This window comes from Macaca nemestrina, chromosome 1 (assembly GCF_043159975.1).
Source record: "Macaca nemestrina isolate mMacNem1 chromosome 1, mMacNem.hap1, whole genome shotgun sequence".
NCBI classification, from domain to species: domain Eukaryota; kingdom Metazoa; phylum Chordata; class Mammalia; order Primates; family Cercopithecidae; genus Macaca; species Macaca nemestrina.
This window is the reverse complement of record NC_092125.1, coordinates 121,094,193-121,108,923: the sequence shown is the minus strand read 5'-3', so window position 1 is coordinate 121,108,923 and position 14,731 is coordinate 121,094,193. Positions and strand designations below refer to the sequence as shown.

The 14,731-nt window shown below is 52.7% G+C and overlaps 1 protein-coding gene across 7 annotated transcripts in view; it reads right to left on the bottom strand.

The window, feature by feature from the left end:
• LOC105479197 (potassium voltage-gated channel subfamily D member 3) overlaps positions 1-12,576 on the bottom strand; it is a 222,958-nt gene extending 210,382 nt beyond the window's left edge. For 2 of the 7 annotated variants that reach the window (XM_011737074.3, XM_071093937.1), the window contains exons 1-2: positions 12,411-12,576; positions 4,532-5,709 (exon numbers count right to left, since the gene is read on the bottom strand). In XM_011737074.3, coding sequence (XP_011735376.1) covers positions 4,532-5,637 — 1,106 coding nt within the window. In that variant the 5' untranslated portion in view covers positions 5,638-5,709; positions 12,411-12,576. Of the gene's footprint in view, positions 1-4,531; positions 5,710-11,551; positions 12,186-12,410 lie in introns of those variants that run through there. The other 5 variants (XM_011737072.3, XM_011737071.3, XM_011737075.3 and 2 more) reach the window with 5 other exon arrangements.
• Positions 12,577-14,731: the final 2,155 nt, after the last annotated feature.

The following is a 14,731-nucleotide window of genomic DNA, read 5'->3' as shown; positions in this document are numbered from 1 at the left end:
CTGTTCCCAATAGGTGTCCTCAGATAAAAGTCCCCTAGGCAGGGACCCACCCCCAGGTAGGTGGACACTATTAGCCAGCGTCCTGGGGCCAAGGTGCTTGGGCATTGGGAGGAGCCTTGATGGGCTCTGGAGGCAGTAGATAAAGGTGCAGATAAAATTTCAGGTACTGAAGGGTTAACAAAAACAGATCTCAGACTGGCTCTACTTCTGGCACTATGGGGAGGCTTATCAAGCACCCCATTCTGTAGTGTGCCTGTATCGATCTCCCAGGCTTAGTCTCCCTGTCTCTTGGAACCTCAGGCAGGCCCCTTCCAGGATTATGTTTTAAAGTGAAATGCAAATCACCTGGAGGCGGCTTCCTGCTTGGAAGAAGGAAAAATCAATTCTGTTTTCATTAAAGTGATTTTTGGACACTGTCAAATGCTCTCTCATCTCAGAGCACGGGGTGACAGACAGGCTGCTGGTCTCAATTACATAACCGAGACAACCAGTAGCAGTGGGCCATCTCATCAGGATCAGACACTGCTCTGAACCCCTCCCGAAGATACCCAAGAGCAGCCTCATCCAAACCAGGCCTGGAGCTGGCCTCCCCTGGTCCTTGTGGATGCTTGCTCGCAAGGCTTTCCTCCCACATGCTCTCCTCTTTCCCAGACCCTCCGGAGCTTCTCCCATGGACTGTCCGGGACAATCATGATGCCAAATGAAATTAAGAAGGGAAATCTGCTTTGAGAGAGTTTACGTCATATAATGCATTCTCAAAGTAGTTAGGTTGGTCTTATTTAAAATTGGGAGTTCTATGTTATCCCTTCCCTCTGTTAACTGAGATAACTGAGGATTGATTTTATTTATAGCGTCAATTATGAGGATGGAAATTAATCCTCAAATGGGGCATTTGGGAACTCAGCTGTCAGGGGGCTCAAGGGAAACCTGGGCAGAGCATCAAGGGTCTTTCCCAATAGCACAAGAGGCTGCAAAGGAAAGCCATCCTCAAGCCCTGACAGCAGCTGGGCTGTTATTGTTCTTGTGTGCTTAAGGTATTCTGAGATATTAACTAAACGGTAATAATTGGTTCCAGGAGATCTCTCCCTGGAGGACACCTGAGTAACTCATCAACGAGGTGCTGGGAAAGCAGGCAGAGAGGGCAACCAGAGCAGGAAGAGTGAATGCCTTTACTCCGTGTATCAGCTCTCCGTGCATCAGTCGGCTCTGCCCTGCAGAAGAGCTGGAGACAGTCCCGCTCCGGACTGGAAACAGGAACTCAGGGAAGGACCAGGGAAGGGAGTGTCTGGAGAAAGGAAGAGGTAGATGTCTACTGGGAGCTGTTGGAAGCAACTGAATGATGGCAAGATATTGGTCCTTGGTATTCCATGGCCACTTGGGACTCAAATGCCATGTAGAGTAAGAAAAAGATGGACTTTCTGGAATGGTTGAACAAGGCTACAATTAACCATGAATGTGGTCAGGACAGAAACTAGCCACGGAAGAGGGAAAAGTTTCCAGGGTCAAGTCAGCAAAACGTCCAGTAAAGACAAGAAGATCTCCACAGTACTGCAGGGCAGCGCAGGGAATAGATCAGACACCAAGTAAAGGCTGCTCTCCTCCCTCCTGGGGGACCAGGGCTGGGGCAGAATACATATATCTGAGGGGGCTTCAGGCTGTGCAGGCTCAAATCTCAGATCCACCTTCTAGAGAGAACAAGTAGGTCTAGAAGGGACTGAGAATAGTATCAGGTCAAACAAATGGAAGAGTCACTCCATTCACACTGGTTCATCCATTAAAAGCATTTTGCCAAGCACTTGCTATGTATAACCAAGCAACAAGCCTGGTAATGGTGTCAACTGCCAACTCAGGTCAAAGTCAAAGTAGCCTGACCCAGCAATGAGCTGCACTAGCCAGGACAGAGGGAAAGAAAAAGGTTGCTTTCTCATTACTTATCTGAGTTTAAGGAAGACACTACTAAAGGTTTCCTTTCTTGCCAGTTTGTTTCTCCTCCCAGAAGCTAGACATTTAAATGCATTGGGAAGGTAAAACAAACTTGTTCATTGTCAGATGTGGGGTGAGGGAGCCCACCAGGTCCACATTCAGGGAAAACACGCTTCTCCCTAATGCAGGCACCCTTCCTTTCACCCTCCAGCAGAATCTACCAGTGCCCTCCCAAGAAAGTAAAAATGAGATCAAGATAGTCCACCTTGATGCTGGACTTGCCCCTTAATCTACAGGGTGAATGATAAAAGAAGTCAGCGGTTTCCCCAGAGCATTAAAACATGGATTAATCGCCATTAATTTCTAGGCAGTATTTAAACTGCTCAGAAGGAAATGCTTTATTTTTAAAATCGCCGTGTGTCTGGTACAGTGCCTGACACATAATACTCATTGGGCTGATGCTTTCTTGACTGGCAATATGACTAGAAGAGAGTATCACACCCTGAGGCCATAATAAAAAAGTAATAACCCTGAAGGTCTGATTTCTACCTAGGGGACCTGATGGCACGGGAATGAGTAGTAGGGTGAAAGGAGAAAGGGCATTGAAGCAGCCAGATTGGTATTTGAAAATTAGTTCTGCTCCTTATCAGCTACGTGACTATGGAAGTTTATATAATCTCTCTGAGCCTCAACTTCTGCATCTTCATAGGGTATAGAATTTTTTCCAACCTTGCAGGGCTGTTGTAAAAACTTAAAGAGACAATATATGCAAAGTTCTTAGTACACTGTCGACATATAGTAGACAATCATATGCTGTTATACTACTAATAAAAAGCAACGAGCAGGTGGTTATCAGCATGCCTGTTTTCCTCCACATGGCTATCCTGAAGGATCTCTCTGGTGTCATGAGTCCCATCAAGGGGCATCTGAGGGCACTGGGCAGTCAGAACCACATCAGGAGCTTGACTAGAAGTGGAAGTGAGGTGTCTGACCACGGGTGAGGTCCCCTTCAGGAAGGTGAAGGGATGGCTAGGGTCAGCCTAAAAGGGATAAAGATGACCTCCTGACAGCACAACTTCTCCAGCCCATTTTATCCCCAAAATACCCCACTGTGCCAAAAAGCCCACATCTGCCACCTGAACCAAGAGAAACAAGGTCAAATGACCAAACATTCTTACCCACTCTGGGCGAGCAGCCATTTGAAGTGTGTGTGTGTGTGTGTGTGTGTTGGAGTGGGAGGAAGGGGCAGGGTGGTTCTGTCAGACAGATGAGAAGTAAAGGGAATGCCTTAATCAAATGTGGCCTTCACAAATGGATGGTGACACCCTTGCTCTTCCCCTTGCTATTCCCTCACTCTCCTGTGTGGCAGAATGACAAATGTAATCATTTTAAAAGTTCTCATCACCTGCTCAGTCATTCCCAATAAGCATATGCAGCACTATGGAAAACCCGACACTACTGCCTCCGGGTTTTGGCCAGGAAAAAAAATAAAATAAAATCACCAGGACACCACCAACCAAACTGTCAAAGACAAAATAAAAAGCTTCATGAATTCTCCATCAGCAATATAACGCTTCCTGGCCTAAGCAAATATAGACCCAGTATATGAATTGTGGAGGGATTTTGCATTCAGCTCCATGGTTTCTAATAGCTGAGGCAGAAACCCCTAAGAAATCTATGTTTCCATAAAGCCATCTCTACTGGCTCTAATCCTGTTAGGGTGAAGATTAAAATCTCTTTCCCGAGCTCCCTTCCTCTGATGGAAAGCTTCACATCCCAGCATCATGGATACATTTCTGTGACCTCAGCTGGAGAGGGGACCTCAGAGAGACAGAATTACCATGACCTCCCCGAGCACCTGTCCCTCCTTCTGATGTCCCTGCTTCTGTGTCTGACCACATGATCCATTCAGACCATCTCACAGTCACCCAGGTCATTCAATCACTGACTCAGACTAAGAAAGCAAGACCGATACTGCTTTAGAAAGAAAGAATAAACCAGGTGCCTCACTTTGCGGAAAATCCAGGTTCAGAGTCACTTAGAGAAAGTCTGCTCAGAGCTACTGAACCCTTGAGTGTCTGTGGCAGCACAGGAGAAAAGCACGACAAATGGGAAAATGGCCTGCAAATATACTACAAAGAAAAAATGCAGAAAGGATCCAAAAAGAGTGCTCTTGGTGTCTTCTGCTAATGGACATCTGAACCCGCCGAACTTCTCAACAGTCTCCTCCCTCCCCAACCACTGCCCTGACCTTCTCCCCAAGCAGCCCCTATATGCACAGATGCACATAGGAATGCAGACATCACCTCACCCCGAGACTTCACACGCACACAAGGCACGGCTGAAAAAAGAATTGGTGACTTAATTTTCTTAGTTCTATAAAACACATGCCCCCACCTCAAAAAGAAAACTCAATTCCCATCAAGCCACCACCCCCAAACAGATTACTCATGGGCTTTCCCTTTCCCATACAGCAACTCCCCCTGCCCCCACCACCTGGGTAAGGGACTCCCTCCTCCTCTCCCCATGGTGACACCATCAAGGCTTCAGAGGCCATCCAGCTGTCCTCCAACCTCCATCCTGGTTTCATCCACCAGTGCTGACTTACCCCAGTGTGGTCATGGTGACAATGGTGTACCAAAATGAGGCAGGGATGCTTGTGAACTTGCTGGCCGAGGAGCCCTTCTCGGCATAAAACATCACAGTGGCAAAGATGATGATGGCCATGGTGAGGGAGAAGAGGAGAAAGCCCAGTTCGGAGGCACAGCTCTTCAGTGTGTAGCCCAGGATCCGCAGGCCCTGGGAGTGGCGGGAAAACTTGAAGATCCTGAAGACGCGGAAGACCCGGAGCGTGACGAAGGCGCCGGACACGTCCTCATTGTTGGTCATGACCAGGCCGATATAGTAGGGCATGATGGCCACCACGTCGATGATGCTCATGACGCTGCGGATGAAGCGGTAGCGGCTGGGTGCCGCGAAGAGCCGCAGGAGGTACTCCACGGTGAAGATCATGACGCACGCCGTGTCCAGGCAGAAGAAGGCCACCGAGTAGCGCTCCCCGCACGGCAGCTCCTTGCTGCCCGGGACCGTGCCGCACGGCACCGTCTCCACCACATTGGTGATGACCGAGACGGCGATGAAGAAGCCAGTCACGTAGTAGAAGACCAGGGCCAGCGTGCTGGTGTGGGGGTTCTCGAAGGCCCGCCACATGGTCTGGCGGAAGCTGAGCGAGGGCATGGACTCCTGGTTGTTCTCCGAGTCATTGTCGTCCATGAGCCGCTCGGCGTTCTCCCTCTTACGGTCCTTGTACTCCTCGTAGCAGCAGTCCCCGATGATCTCAGGGAGGATGCCGTAGAAGGCCAGCTCATCGTCGTAGGCAGAGATGCATTCGTAGCGCGGGTAGTGCAGCTTCCCCGTGCGGTAGAAGTTGAGCACGCAGCGGAACACCTCGGGGTCCCGGTCGAAGAAGTACTCCTTGGTGTCCTCGTTGAAGAAGAACTCCTTCTCCGTGCTGCCCAGCAGGGTGTCCGGGTAGCGCTCCAGCGTGGTCCTCCAGGTCTGGAACCTCCGCCCACTCACGTTGAGGACGATCAGTTCATCCTGCCGCTTGTTCTTGTCGGCCGGGGCCAGGGGCATGGGGCAGTTGGCCACCGGCATCCACCCGATGGCCGCAGCCCGGGCAAAAGGCAGCCAGGCCGCAACTCCGGCTGCCATGGTGACTCCAGCTCTTGGGCCGGCAGCCGCGCGGACACTGTGCACACCAGCTTGGAGTTAGTTCAGCAAACCCTGGGAGACAGGAAGGGAGAGAGAGAAGGGGTGAGTCCATATCGACGGGCAGGTAAGAAATGGGACACAGGAAAGGATCACTGGTGAGTGAAACGGCCAAAGTCTCCAGGGCAGATTAATAAAACTGAAATCCCCCCACAGAGAGGTGACTTGATTCTTTGCCATCCAGACACTGGGAGAACACCTAGCTCCCGGAGCTCAGCTGGGTAGGATCGCCAGATGTTGCTGACTGCCTAACAAATCGTCAAGTTCCAAGAGGGCTCAGAAGCATTTGGAGGGAAGGCCTCTTTAGCAGGAAGATCTGGCAAGATGTGGGTAATAATCAGCTCTGAAAGGTTATGGCGTTATTACCAATTTAAATTGGAAGAGGGTAAATGAGTTCTTATTAAATGAATTTAAAAGTGGGATAAACATGCTAATTTTTATTTCACTCTTTCACCCACTGGGATAATCAGGAATGGGGTGTAGATGAGGGAGATCAGGTAAACAATTCTTTCTACACCTCCCTGGTGAGGAGGCGGCTGGGGCTGCCCAAGCCCAGAATATTCTCTGAGATGGCAGATGACCACCAGGATTGGTGAGGTTCTCTCCCCAACTCCCATGGAGAAGGCTCTCCCTGACAAAGTGCTACTCTGTGGGACACTCAGCCCCTACTCCTTGCCCTAGCAACCTAGTATCAAATTTTTCCCCTCAGACCCTCAGAGCCATGATGGAAAGATGTGGGAAAGGTGGTGAGGCCAGGCGGGGTCTCTTTCCCTGCTCTGTGAAGGGCATCTTGGCTTCTTGGTTCACTGACTTCGATGCATCGTCTCTTTCCCTCCCCAGAGGAAGCCGATCCACGCTCACTGCCGTCCCTAGATTCCTCTCCTCCCGTCTCCATCTGCCCACCATCCATAGCTCCCTCAGGTTATATAACAACACTCCTTCCCATGGCAGCCTCTCTCACCTGGCCCCCACTCCACCCTCAGAGACTTTTCCAGAGCCGGGCCACCCTGTCCCTTTACCTCTCTAAACCACACTGCATAAGCACTTCCCCATTACCTGTGTGGACAGAGGGAGCAATAGCACGGAGAATTATATTTGGCTTTGGGAAGCAGATTTACCTTTCCAAATCTGGCTTTTAAAAGATGATAGTGAAATCGCTCTGCAGTCCCCAAATGTATACCATCTGTGGGAAGGCATGTGGTGACACAGAAACACACGTAACAGAAATTGGAAATTGTTTGGGGTTGACACACTCATCTCCACTAATCCTAAACTGATCACACAGAACAAATCCTAACTCGGAATTATTTGGGCCCTCTAGAATTCAGCTGCTGTGATTCTATGTTTAAATAAATGAGGAAGAGGTGAGTCTTGGAAATTTTTTTCTGTTACACAAAGACTTGTATAGGGAGTCGATCTTCATCTCTCCCTATAAACCTGCTTCACCTTCTCCTGACTCCCAACTCTTCGAGGTTTTTCAGATCTCTACCTCCCTCAAACTCCTGAGCTGCCACTGGACTTTTCTGCTCAGATGCCTCTGAAGTGGACAGGTTTAAACAGAACCTGCCTCCTTGTAAAAAGCTGCTGTTCGCCTTTTCTTCATGACATCCCTAACCGCAGGGCTGTCACCTTGACCATTTTTCTCTAAAGAGTTGCCAAATAATAGGCAATAGCTCCTACTGCCCTCATGAAGGCCCAAAGTCCCTTGGGCCTCCTTCCCATGGACCTTCTTGTCACTCATTCTCACACCCCACCCGGTTTCTCCTGTTCCCCTGAAATCCATTCTGCTCAGTGTTATCTCCCTAAAGCAAGGTTCTGATTACCCCATGACCTACAAAATAAAGTCCAAACTCCTGGCCTGGCATTCCAGTATTCCCACAAATAGATCCTAGCTTCATACTCCAGCCCAATGGCCCAGGTACCCGTCCTAGTCTCCAGCAATAAGACCAAGACCTGTTCATGGACAGACCCTGGGGAGGTCTGCCTCTGGACCACTCTTCCTTCTCATGAGAATATCCTTCCCCTGGACCCCTCCTATTAGAATCCTACCTATTCATCACCCTCTCTGTGATGCCTTCTCCTCTCCCCACTATGAGATTCTCTTCTTCCTCTGGGGTCTTGACTTATTGTTTGCCCTCTTCCCTAGCACCTATCACCCCACAGCTAGGATTACACATACTTTATACACATATTATTAATAATGACTAACAATTGAGCACTTACACTATGCAAGGCATTACACTAACTATCTCCCATAGATTATCTCATTTAACCCTCACAGCAACCCTAGGAAGAAGAGTCTGTTGTGTCCCCCATTTCATAGATAAGGAAAGCTAAAGCTTACTGAGACATAGCAGTCTAACAACCCCAAAGCGGCAGAATAGGGATTCCACCTCAGGCAGTCTGCTGAGGGCTGATGGTGTGCCGGGCACAGTACCACACACTTACATTGAGCATCTCAAGAGATCTCACCAACAACCCTGAGGAGTAGACACCACTGTAGGCCATATTTTTTCTACAAAAGAAAGATGAAGCATAAGGAGTTGTAATAATTGTCTAAAGGATGTAATAAGTAGGCGCAGCCATTAAAGCCAGGCAGACTCAATGTGGAGTTCAAGAGTACAGCCAGACCACTCCCCAACCTTCCCTATCCCACACTAAGCTCTTCTGGGCAAAGGCCGAGATGCCTCCACTTTCATATCACAACCCAGAAGGCAGCATAGTGCACTGCATCAGTAGGTGCTTGAGCTGGGACCCCAGTTTTATAGGTGCCATTTTTTCCCCATTAACTTTACTCTATGCCTTGCTAATATATTTCAGGGGTTGCCAAGGGTGAGCGTTCTGTCTCCAAACAGACAGTAAAATCTGAAGACAGATCTGAATCAAAAGAATCCAATTCAAGTATCTGCCTCTGACTCAGTCAAGTTTTCTAAAGAAGCCAATCTCTGCCTCAGTTTCCCCATCTGCATGCTAAAGGGAATTGTCACAGGGCCCTTCTCTCTCTAATAAAGGGAGGTTGAGTCAGATGCTACAGAAGATAACAGGAATGACAATGACATTTCCCGTAAGTGTCACTGCTCAGAACAGAAAAACAGCACAGGCCTGATGAGCTCCTGATTACTGGAACCGAGGAACTGAGGAAAGAATGGAGGTCGTTCATGCATGGCAGTGGGTAATTCACATGCTACTGATAGACGAGTCGGGAACACATCCTGCATTGTATTTCTTTCTAGAAGAAATTTACCCTTCTAACTATACTTTGTTTAGGATTAGGAGACTTAGTAGTTCCTCAGCATGCACTTAGCTAGGATTTATTTCTAATGGGCAAGGGATGTTTGAGAAGCAAGTCCACAAGTTCAACTCTGTTCACAGGTGATTCCAATTCAGAGTTGGTTACATTTATTAAGCACCGACAATGCTCTGGACACTGTCTGAGACACTTTTACACACAATATTTAATTTATTCCCACTAAAATCCTATGATAGAGGCTTTTCTGCCCAAAGCTTACAGGTAAGGAGAGGGAAGTTCAGAAGTCTCCTTCAAAGTGGCTAAGTTCTATGTATATATAGGAGCTGACAATTTTCAAATAGACCATTGATCACCTCACTGCCAACTGGCTTTCCTGATCTAGGTGTTGCCCAATACTGATATTCCCAACAGAAGACAGCAAGATGCAGAGACTCCTTTCCCTATCTTCCCCAGGCAGCAATGAGCAAGGGCTCATGAGGCCTTGCAATTCCAGTTTCAATCCCACCCTCAATTTGTGAAAGCAAGCCATGATCACCCTCTGGGCCTCAGAGTCCTCCTCTGTAAATTGAGAATTGGACAGAAACGTGACAAAAGACCATTTGGCTCAAATGATCCCTGATTCCACTGGATCCAGGACATCAAGTCTGTAACTTAGTTCTCATTGAGACCTCTTAATGACAGTCACCCATGCAAAGAAGGAAGTAGAGCATCTGGGCTTGTTGCTGTGAGGATGGAGTTAGCCTGAGCCTCAAGGTAGCAAAGGGAGTTCTGGGAATTCCTGCTGAGGTTGGTGCTCTGCACAGGGCACATAACCTGTGTCACTTGCTACCCAGGGGCAATTCAAGGCCTGGTCTACCCACAGACCCTTGGCCACCTTCCTAGAGAGTAAAGGAGACCAAGTTCCCAGACTCTCAGCCCTGGACCTTTGATCTTTAACATCCTGTTTCATCCCAGAATAAAGCTCAGAGAGGCAGAATCTTGAGGGGGTTCAAGAGGCAAAAAGTAAGAGACCACTGAATTACAGGCACCCTGTGGAACCCTGTGTGGCCAGACACAGAGTTCTGCCCCCTGAGAGGGTGATGCCCTTCCCCTTTCATTCTCCTAGTCCTGCTCTACCCGGATTCCCAAGTTTTAATACCTGCCCCTGCCAAGCTGAGTCTCATCACCTTCTCCTCTCTACCCTAAGCCAATCTCCAAAAACCGGTAGTGTTGTACAAACTGCTTTCAGATGAATAATTGAGAGCTCAGGAGAAGGAAAAATTAACCCCTCCCTATCTTGAGACCATAAAAGCTTCCAGTCCCAAGGCCAAATGTTTACCCGATGCATGAATCCAGGGCAATCTTCCTAAAGAAGGCCAAGCAAGCACCTGCCTGCCTCCAGAGGCTCAGCCGCTGTCCCCCTGGTAAAACATACCAAAAAAGGAGCAATTACCCCATTGTTACTTTCTCTGTGTGTGGGGGTTGGAGGGTGAAAGGGGAGGACAAGTGTCCCACCAGACAACATACCCAAGGCTACACTGGCCATATCCACCCCACAACCCTGCAGGAATGACCCACTCAAGTAGGCCTTCTCCATGGCTTATACAGCAGGGTTCGCACCTTGACAGGAACCAACACCTTCCGGAGCTGGCCTGGGTATGAATTCCTGCAACAGGCACAACAGTGCGGCCCCATTTCCAGCCAATGGCACTGCACATGCCTCAAATGCCAAGGTTTTACTAGGACGTGGACGCCTTACAAATGAAAAATCTGAAGCTATTTTTGTTTTTGGCAGAAGAGTTTGACAGTGGGAAAGATAGGGGGTGGGGGCAGGCTGGAAAAGAGACATTCAAAACAGGTAAGCTCTGAAATGAAAAAGGTGACAAATCCTGGCAAAGGAAAACATTTTCCCCTGCTGTAAAAAGTCAGTTACTCCATTAAACAGCTTCTGTTTTGGAGGTAAAAGGCCAAAAGTGGGCGGAGTGACCAGACAGCCTGTCCTGGGGTTTGACACCTAGCTGAGTACAGGCATAAGGCAGCAAAAAAAGTCATGTCACCAAGGTCTGTCCTTCAGTGACCTCAGTGGAGAGCATCTGGAAAGTTACTTTCCACAATCTCACATCACATCCCTTAGCTCAGAATAGGGCTGGTCTGGGGGCAGCGGAAGGTGCCCATGACCCAGAGGGCTTCTCCTGTGTTCACAGGATTTTGGTAGGCAAAGCATGAAACTGACAAGGTGAAACAAGCTGGGGATCCTTGGGGGACAGGCTTGGGACACACGCACAGATCCTCTTCTCCAACAGTGCCACTCCTAGGCTAGCCAGGGCACTTTCCTGAACTCTTTTTCTCCAGCCTCCTTAAGAGCAAAAGGGAACAAGCTACCAACCCCTTTCTCTGGGGGTGGGGGAGAGGGGTCCCTTGTATACTTGCATTTTGTTGCATTCAAGTAGAGACAAGGAAAAAATAAACACATCAATTCCCTTCCTGTGGGCCAACAGGTCCACATGGGGAAATGTACACATGCTTTGTATTGAATTCGTGCACACCCAGGAGCCCTTTCTACAGACAGTAAACATACAGGCTCCCTCGAAGTAAGGTAAACAAGGCATACATTTAACCATCACGTACATTCATGCAAAATACAGCAACGCATGCCTGGTCTTACAAACATCGCATTGTGCCTAGGACCCCGAGAAAGTTCAGACGCTCTCTCTTAAGAAATACACGGACCCTTTTTCTTGCTGTGCGATTTCAGGTCTGGAACCTCAGCCTGTTGCTGACATATCAGGGCTGCCCGGGATAAAAGCAGAACATCTTGGATCGTATTCAAATGTCGACACTAAGCAAGCGCAGGAATTTAGTTGAGTCCAGGTAACTTTGCCCAGTCCCTTCCCGTCCCCCACCTCCAATGTAAACACCTCGCAAAGTGAGTCTTTCGATCCCCCTTCCCCGGGCCTCGACGGCCCTTGGCGTCACGTAGAGACCTTTCCCAGAGCTCGCGGGGTGGAAGCGGCGTCGGGCAGGACCAGACGGACTGGCCCCCAGCCTCTGGTAGACACACCGCCGGCTCGCCGGGCTGGAGAACTTTGCGAAGCGCCCCAAACCGCTCCCGGTTTCCACTTTCAGCCATTTCTCTCCTTCTCCCCTCACCAAGAGCGGGGACGGAGCAAGCCTTCGCCACCTGTCTCTGGCACCCGCCGAGGGAAGACAGGCCAATGGAAAGAGGGCAGAGGTTCACACCCCACCCCCGAACCCCAGCGCCTGGCTGCCCGGAGGTGGCTCCATAGCACGAGGGAACCGACGCCCCCGGGCCGGCTGCCTGCTCCCCCACGGCACGGGCCCCACCCCCAATCCTTCCGGCGCCCCAGCGCCCACCCACCCGGGCGCGGGAGTGGGAGGGTGCCGCGTGGGCAGCCGGAGCAACAGGCGTGGGAGCAGCGCTCCTCGCACTTCCTGGCTCCAGAAGGCTCGGTCGCGTCCCTCTTACCTTCCGCGAAGCCAGCCCGGGCCCCGCGCCCGGCGCCCCGCGCGCGCGAGGAAGCTGCAGCCGGGAGCCGGGGGCCGCGGAGGCGCCGAGCGCCCAGCAGCGCGGGGAAGCGCCCAGCAGCCGCCGCTTGCGCGGCTCCTCCTCGCCAGCGAAGTCTCGCTCGCTGCCTCCCTCGCTCGGTCGGTTCGTGCGTCCGTCCGTCCGTGGGGCCCTCCCTCCCCCGCCGCCACTGCCGCCGCCACTGCCGCCGCCACTGCCGCCGCCACTGCCGCCGCCACTGCCGCCGCCGCCGCTGCCGCAGCCTCCGCCGCTCCAGCCCCGGCTCGGCAGTGCGTCCCCTCCCCGCCTCGCCGCTCCGCTCGCGGGCTCGCGGGCTCCCTCGCTCGCTCCCTGCCCCCGCCGCTGCCGGCGCCGCGCCGAGCGGAGCCCGGCCGGCCACGGGCTGCCTCTCTCGAGGTCCCTTTCCCGAGGGGGGAGGTGGTGGGGGCGCGGCGCAGGCGGGGCGGGGAGGAGAGGAGAGTCCGGGGGAGGCGGCAAGGCTGCGCCCTCGGCTCTCTTCCGATCCCCGCGGGCCCTGCGGCCCCAGGCCGGGCCGGAGAGCGCCGGGCCGGAGAGAGCCGAGCCGCCAGGCAGCGGAGGGAGAGAGGAGGAGGACCCGGAGTCTCGCCGCGGGAGGGTGCCCAGGGCGAGGGCGTGCGAGGGGGAGTGACTCCGCGCGCGAGGGTGTGTAAGAGTGTGAGTGCGTGTGTGTGTGTCTGTGTGTGTGGAGAGGGGCGCGCGCGTGAGCGGGGGGTGGGGAAACGAGGCAGAGCCTGGTGCGTCTCCCCGGGCGAGTGGAGGAATCCTAGGGTGTGCCTGGAGGTGGCGGAGTGTACCGACGCGGGTGTGAGCGCGTGTGCCAGCGAGGGTGGGCACGGGGGTGAGTGTGGCAAGGTGAGCTGGGTTTGGGGGTGGGGAGGAGCGGCGAGTACGGCGTGAGCGTAAGTTCGGGGGCGTGTGTGGCTGGGGACCCACGGAGAGGTGGCAGGGAGCGCCGGCGTGTGCGCGCGTGGGGTGTGTGTGCACCTAGCTGTGTGTCTATTTCTCGCTGACTGTCCACAGGGCAGCAGCATCTGCTTGAGACCAAGCCCGGCCACCTGGCAAGGTGGGGCCCCCTACCGCGCAAGCTTCGCGGCTGGCCCCGGGCTCTCAGCTCCGAGTGCAGAGGCTGAAGAGGTACCCAGGGGACACACTGCCTCTAACCCCACGTATGAGCCGCTCTCCTCTCGGAGGGCGAAGACACCATCGGAAGGTCGAGATTCGCCCTCCTATTCCGCCACGTCTACCCACTACCCAGACCGAGAGTCTGGACTTGAGAGCGTGAACTCTCACCCGAGCCGGTCCCTTCCAACGGGAGCCCGCCCAGCTCCTCAGTCCCTCCATGAAGCCCATGGGTCCCCACTGCCCCGTGCCTCGTCGACCCAGGATGGGGAGTGGGAAGGTCAGCATGGGCCCACAGGGCCAGGTGTCCGGCCCAGATTCCCACCCTCAGGGCGGCGGCGCGCAGAGGGCGCAGTCCCAGACGCTGGGCGGACCCGCGGCTCCGGCTTTCCCGGTGTCTCCAGCCTCGGTGCCCGGAACCCCTGATCTCGGCCTGGCGCTCCGGAAGCGAGGCAGCTCGGTGCCCCAGCAGGGACGGGGAACGCTTGGCTTGAGAGATCACATTTCTGGGTGTGGAGAGGTGGGTGCCGAGGCAGAGGAACGCAAAGTGCGTTGTGACCGCGGGGGTGTTCTAGACTGCGAGGGTGTTCTAGACCCTAGGACAACTGTAGACCCAGGGCTGGAAAACGACCTCCCTGAATCCGGAACGGGGCTTCTGGCTTGTGAGAACCCCTAGCCCTCTTCCAGATGAAGGAGTGGGAGTCGGTAATTGTGGTCTGGGCCCTTGTGGGCCCCTGGCACCTTGGAGTCCCTCATTCACTCACTCTCACTTTTTCCGGAGCCCCCTTCAGTCTGTCAGTTTAAAAGGTACACAATTGGCCCTTCAGGAGGTGGGCGTGGGCTCCATTAGCGTTTGCCAGGAGTCCCGGAGCTGTGTGGGATTTGCATACAGTAATAATGATTAACAACACTGCCACTCCCTGGCAGACAGGGGAAGAATTCAGGGAAGGCCCTGGCGCTGCTCCCACCTCCCTCCTCCCTTCCCTCTGGGGAAGGGCTAATTTTCTGGCAACTGCACACCTCAGTTCCTCTGACCCCGGGGAGACAGTGCCTCGGGTCCTGGGTGGTCACTACTCAGGAGGCAGGGGCACTTTCCTTCAGTCCTCCGTCCCATATTCAGG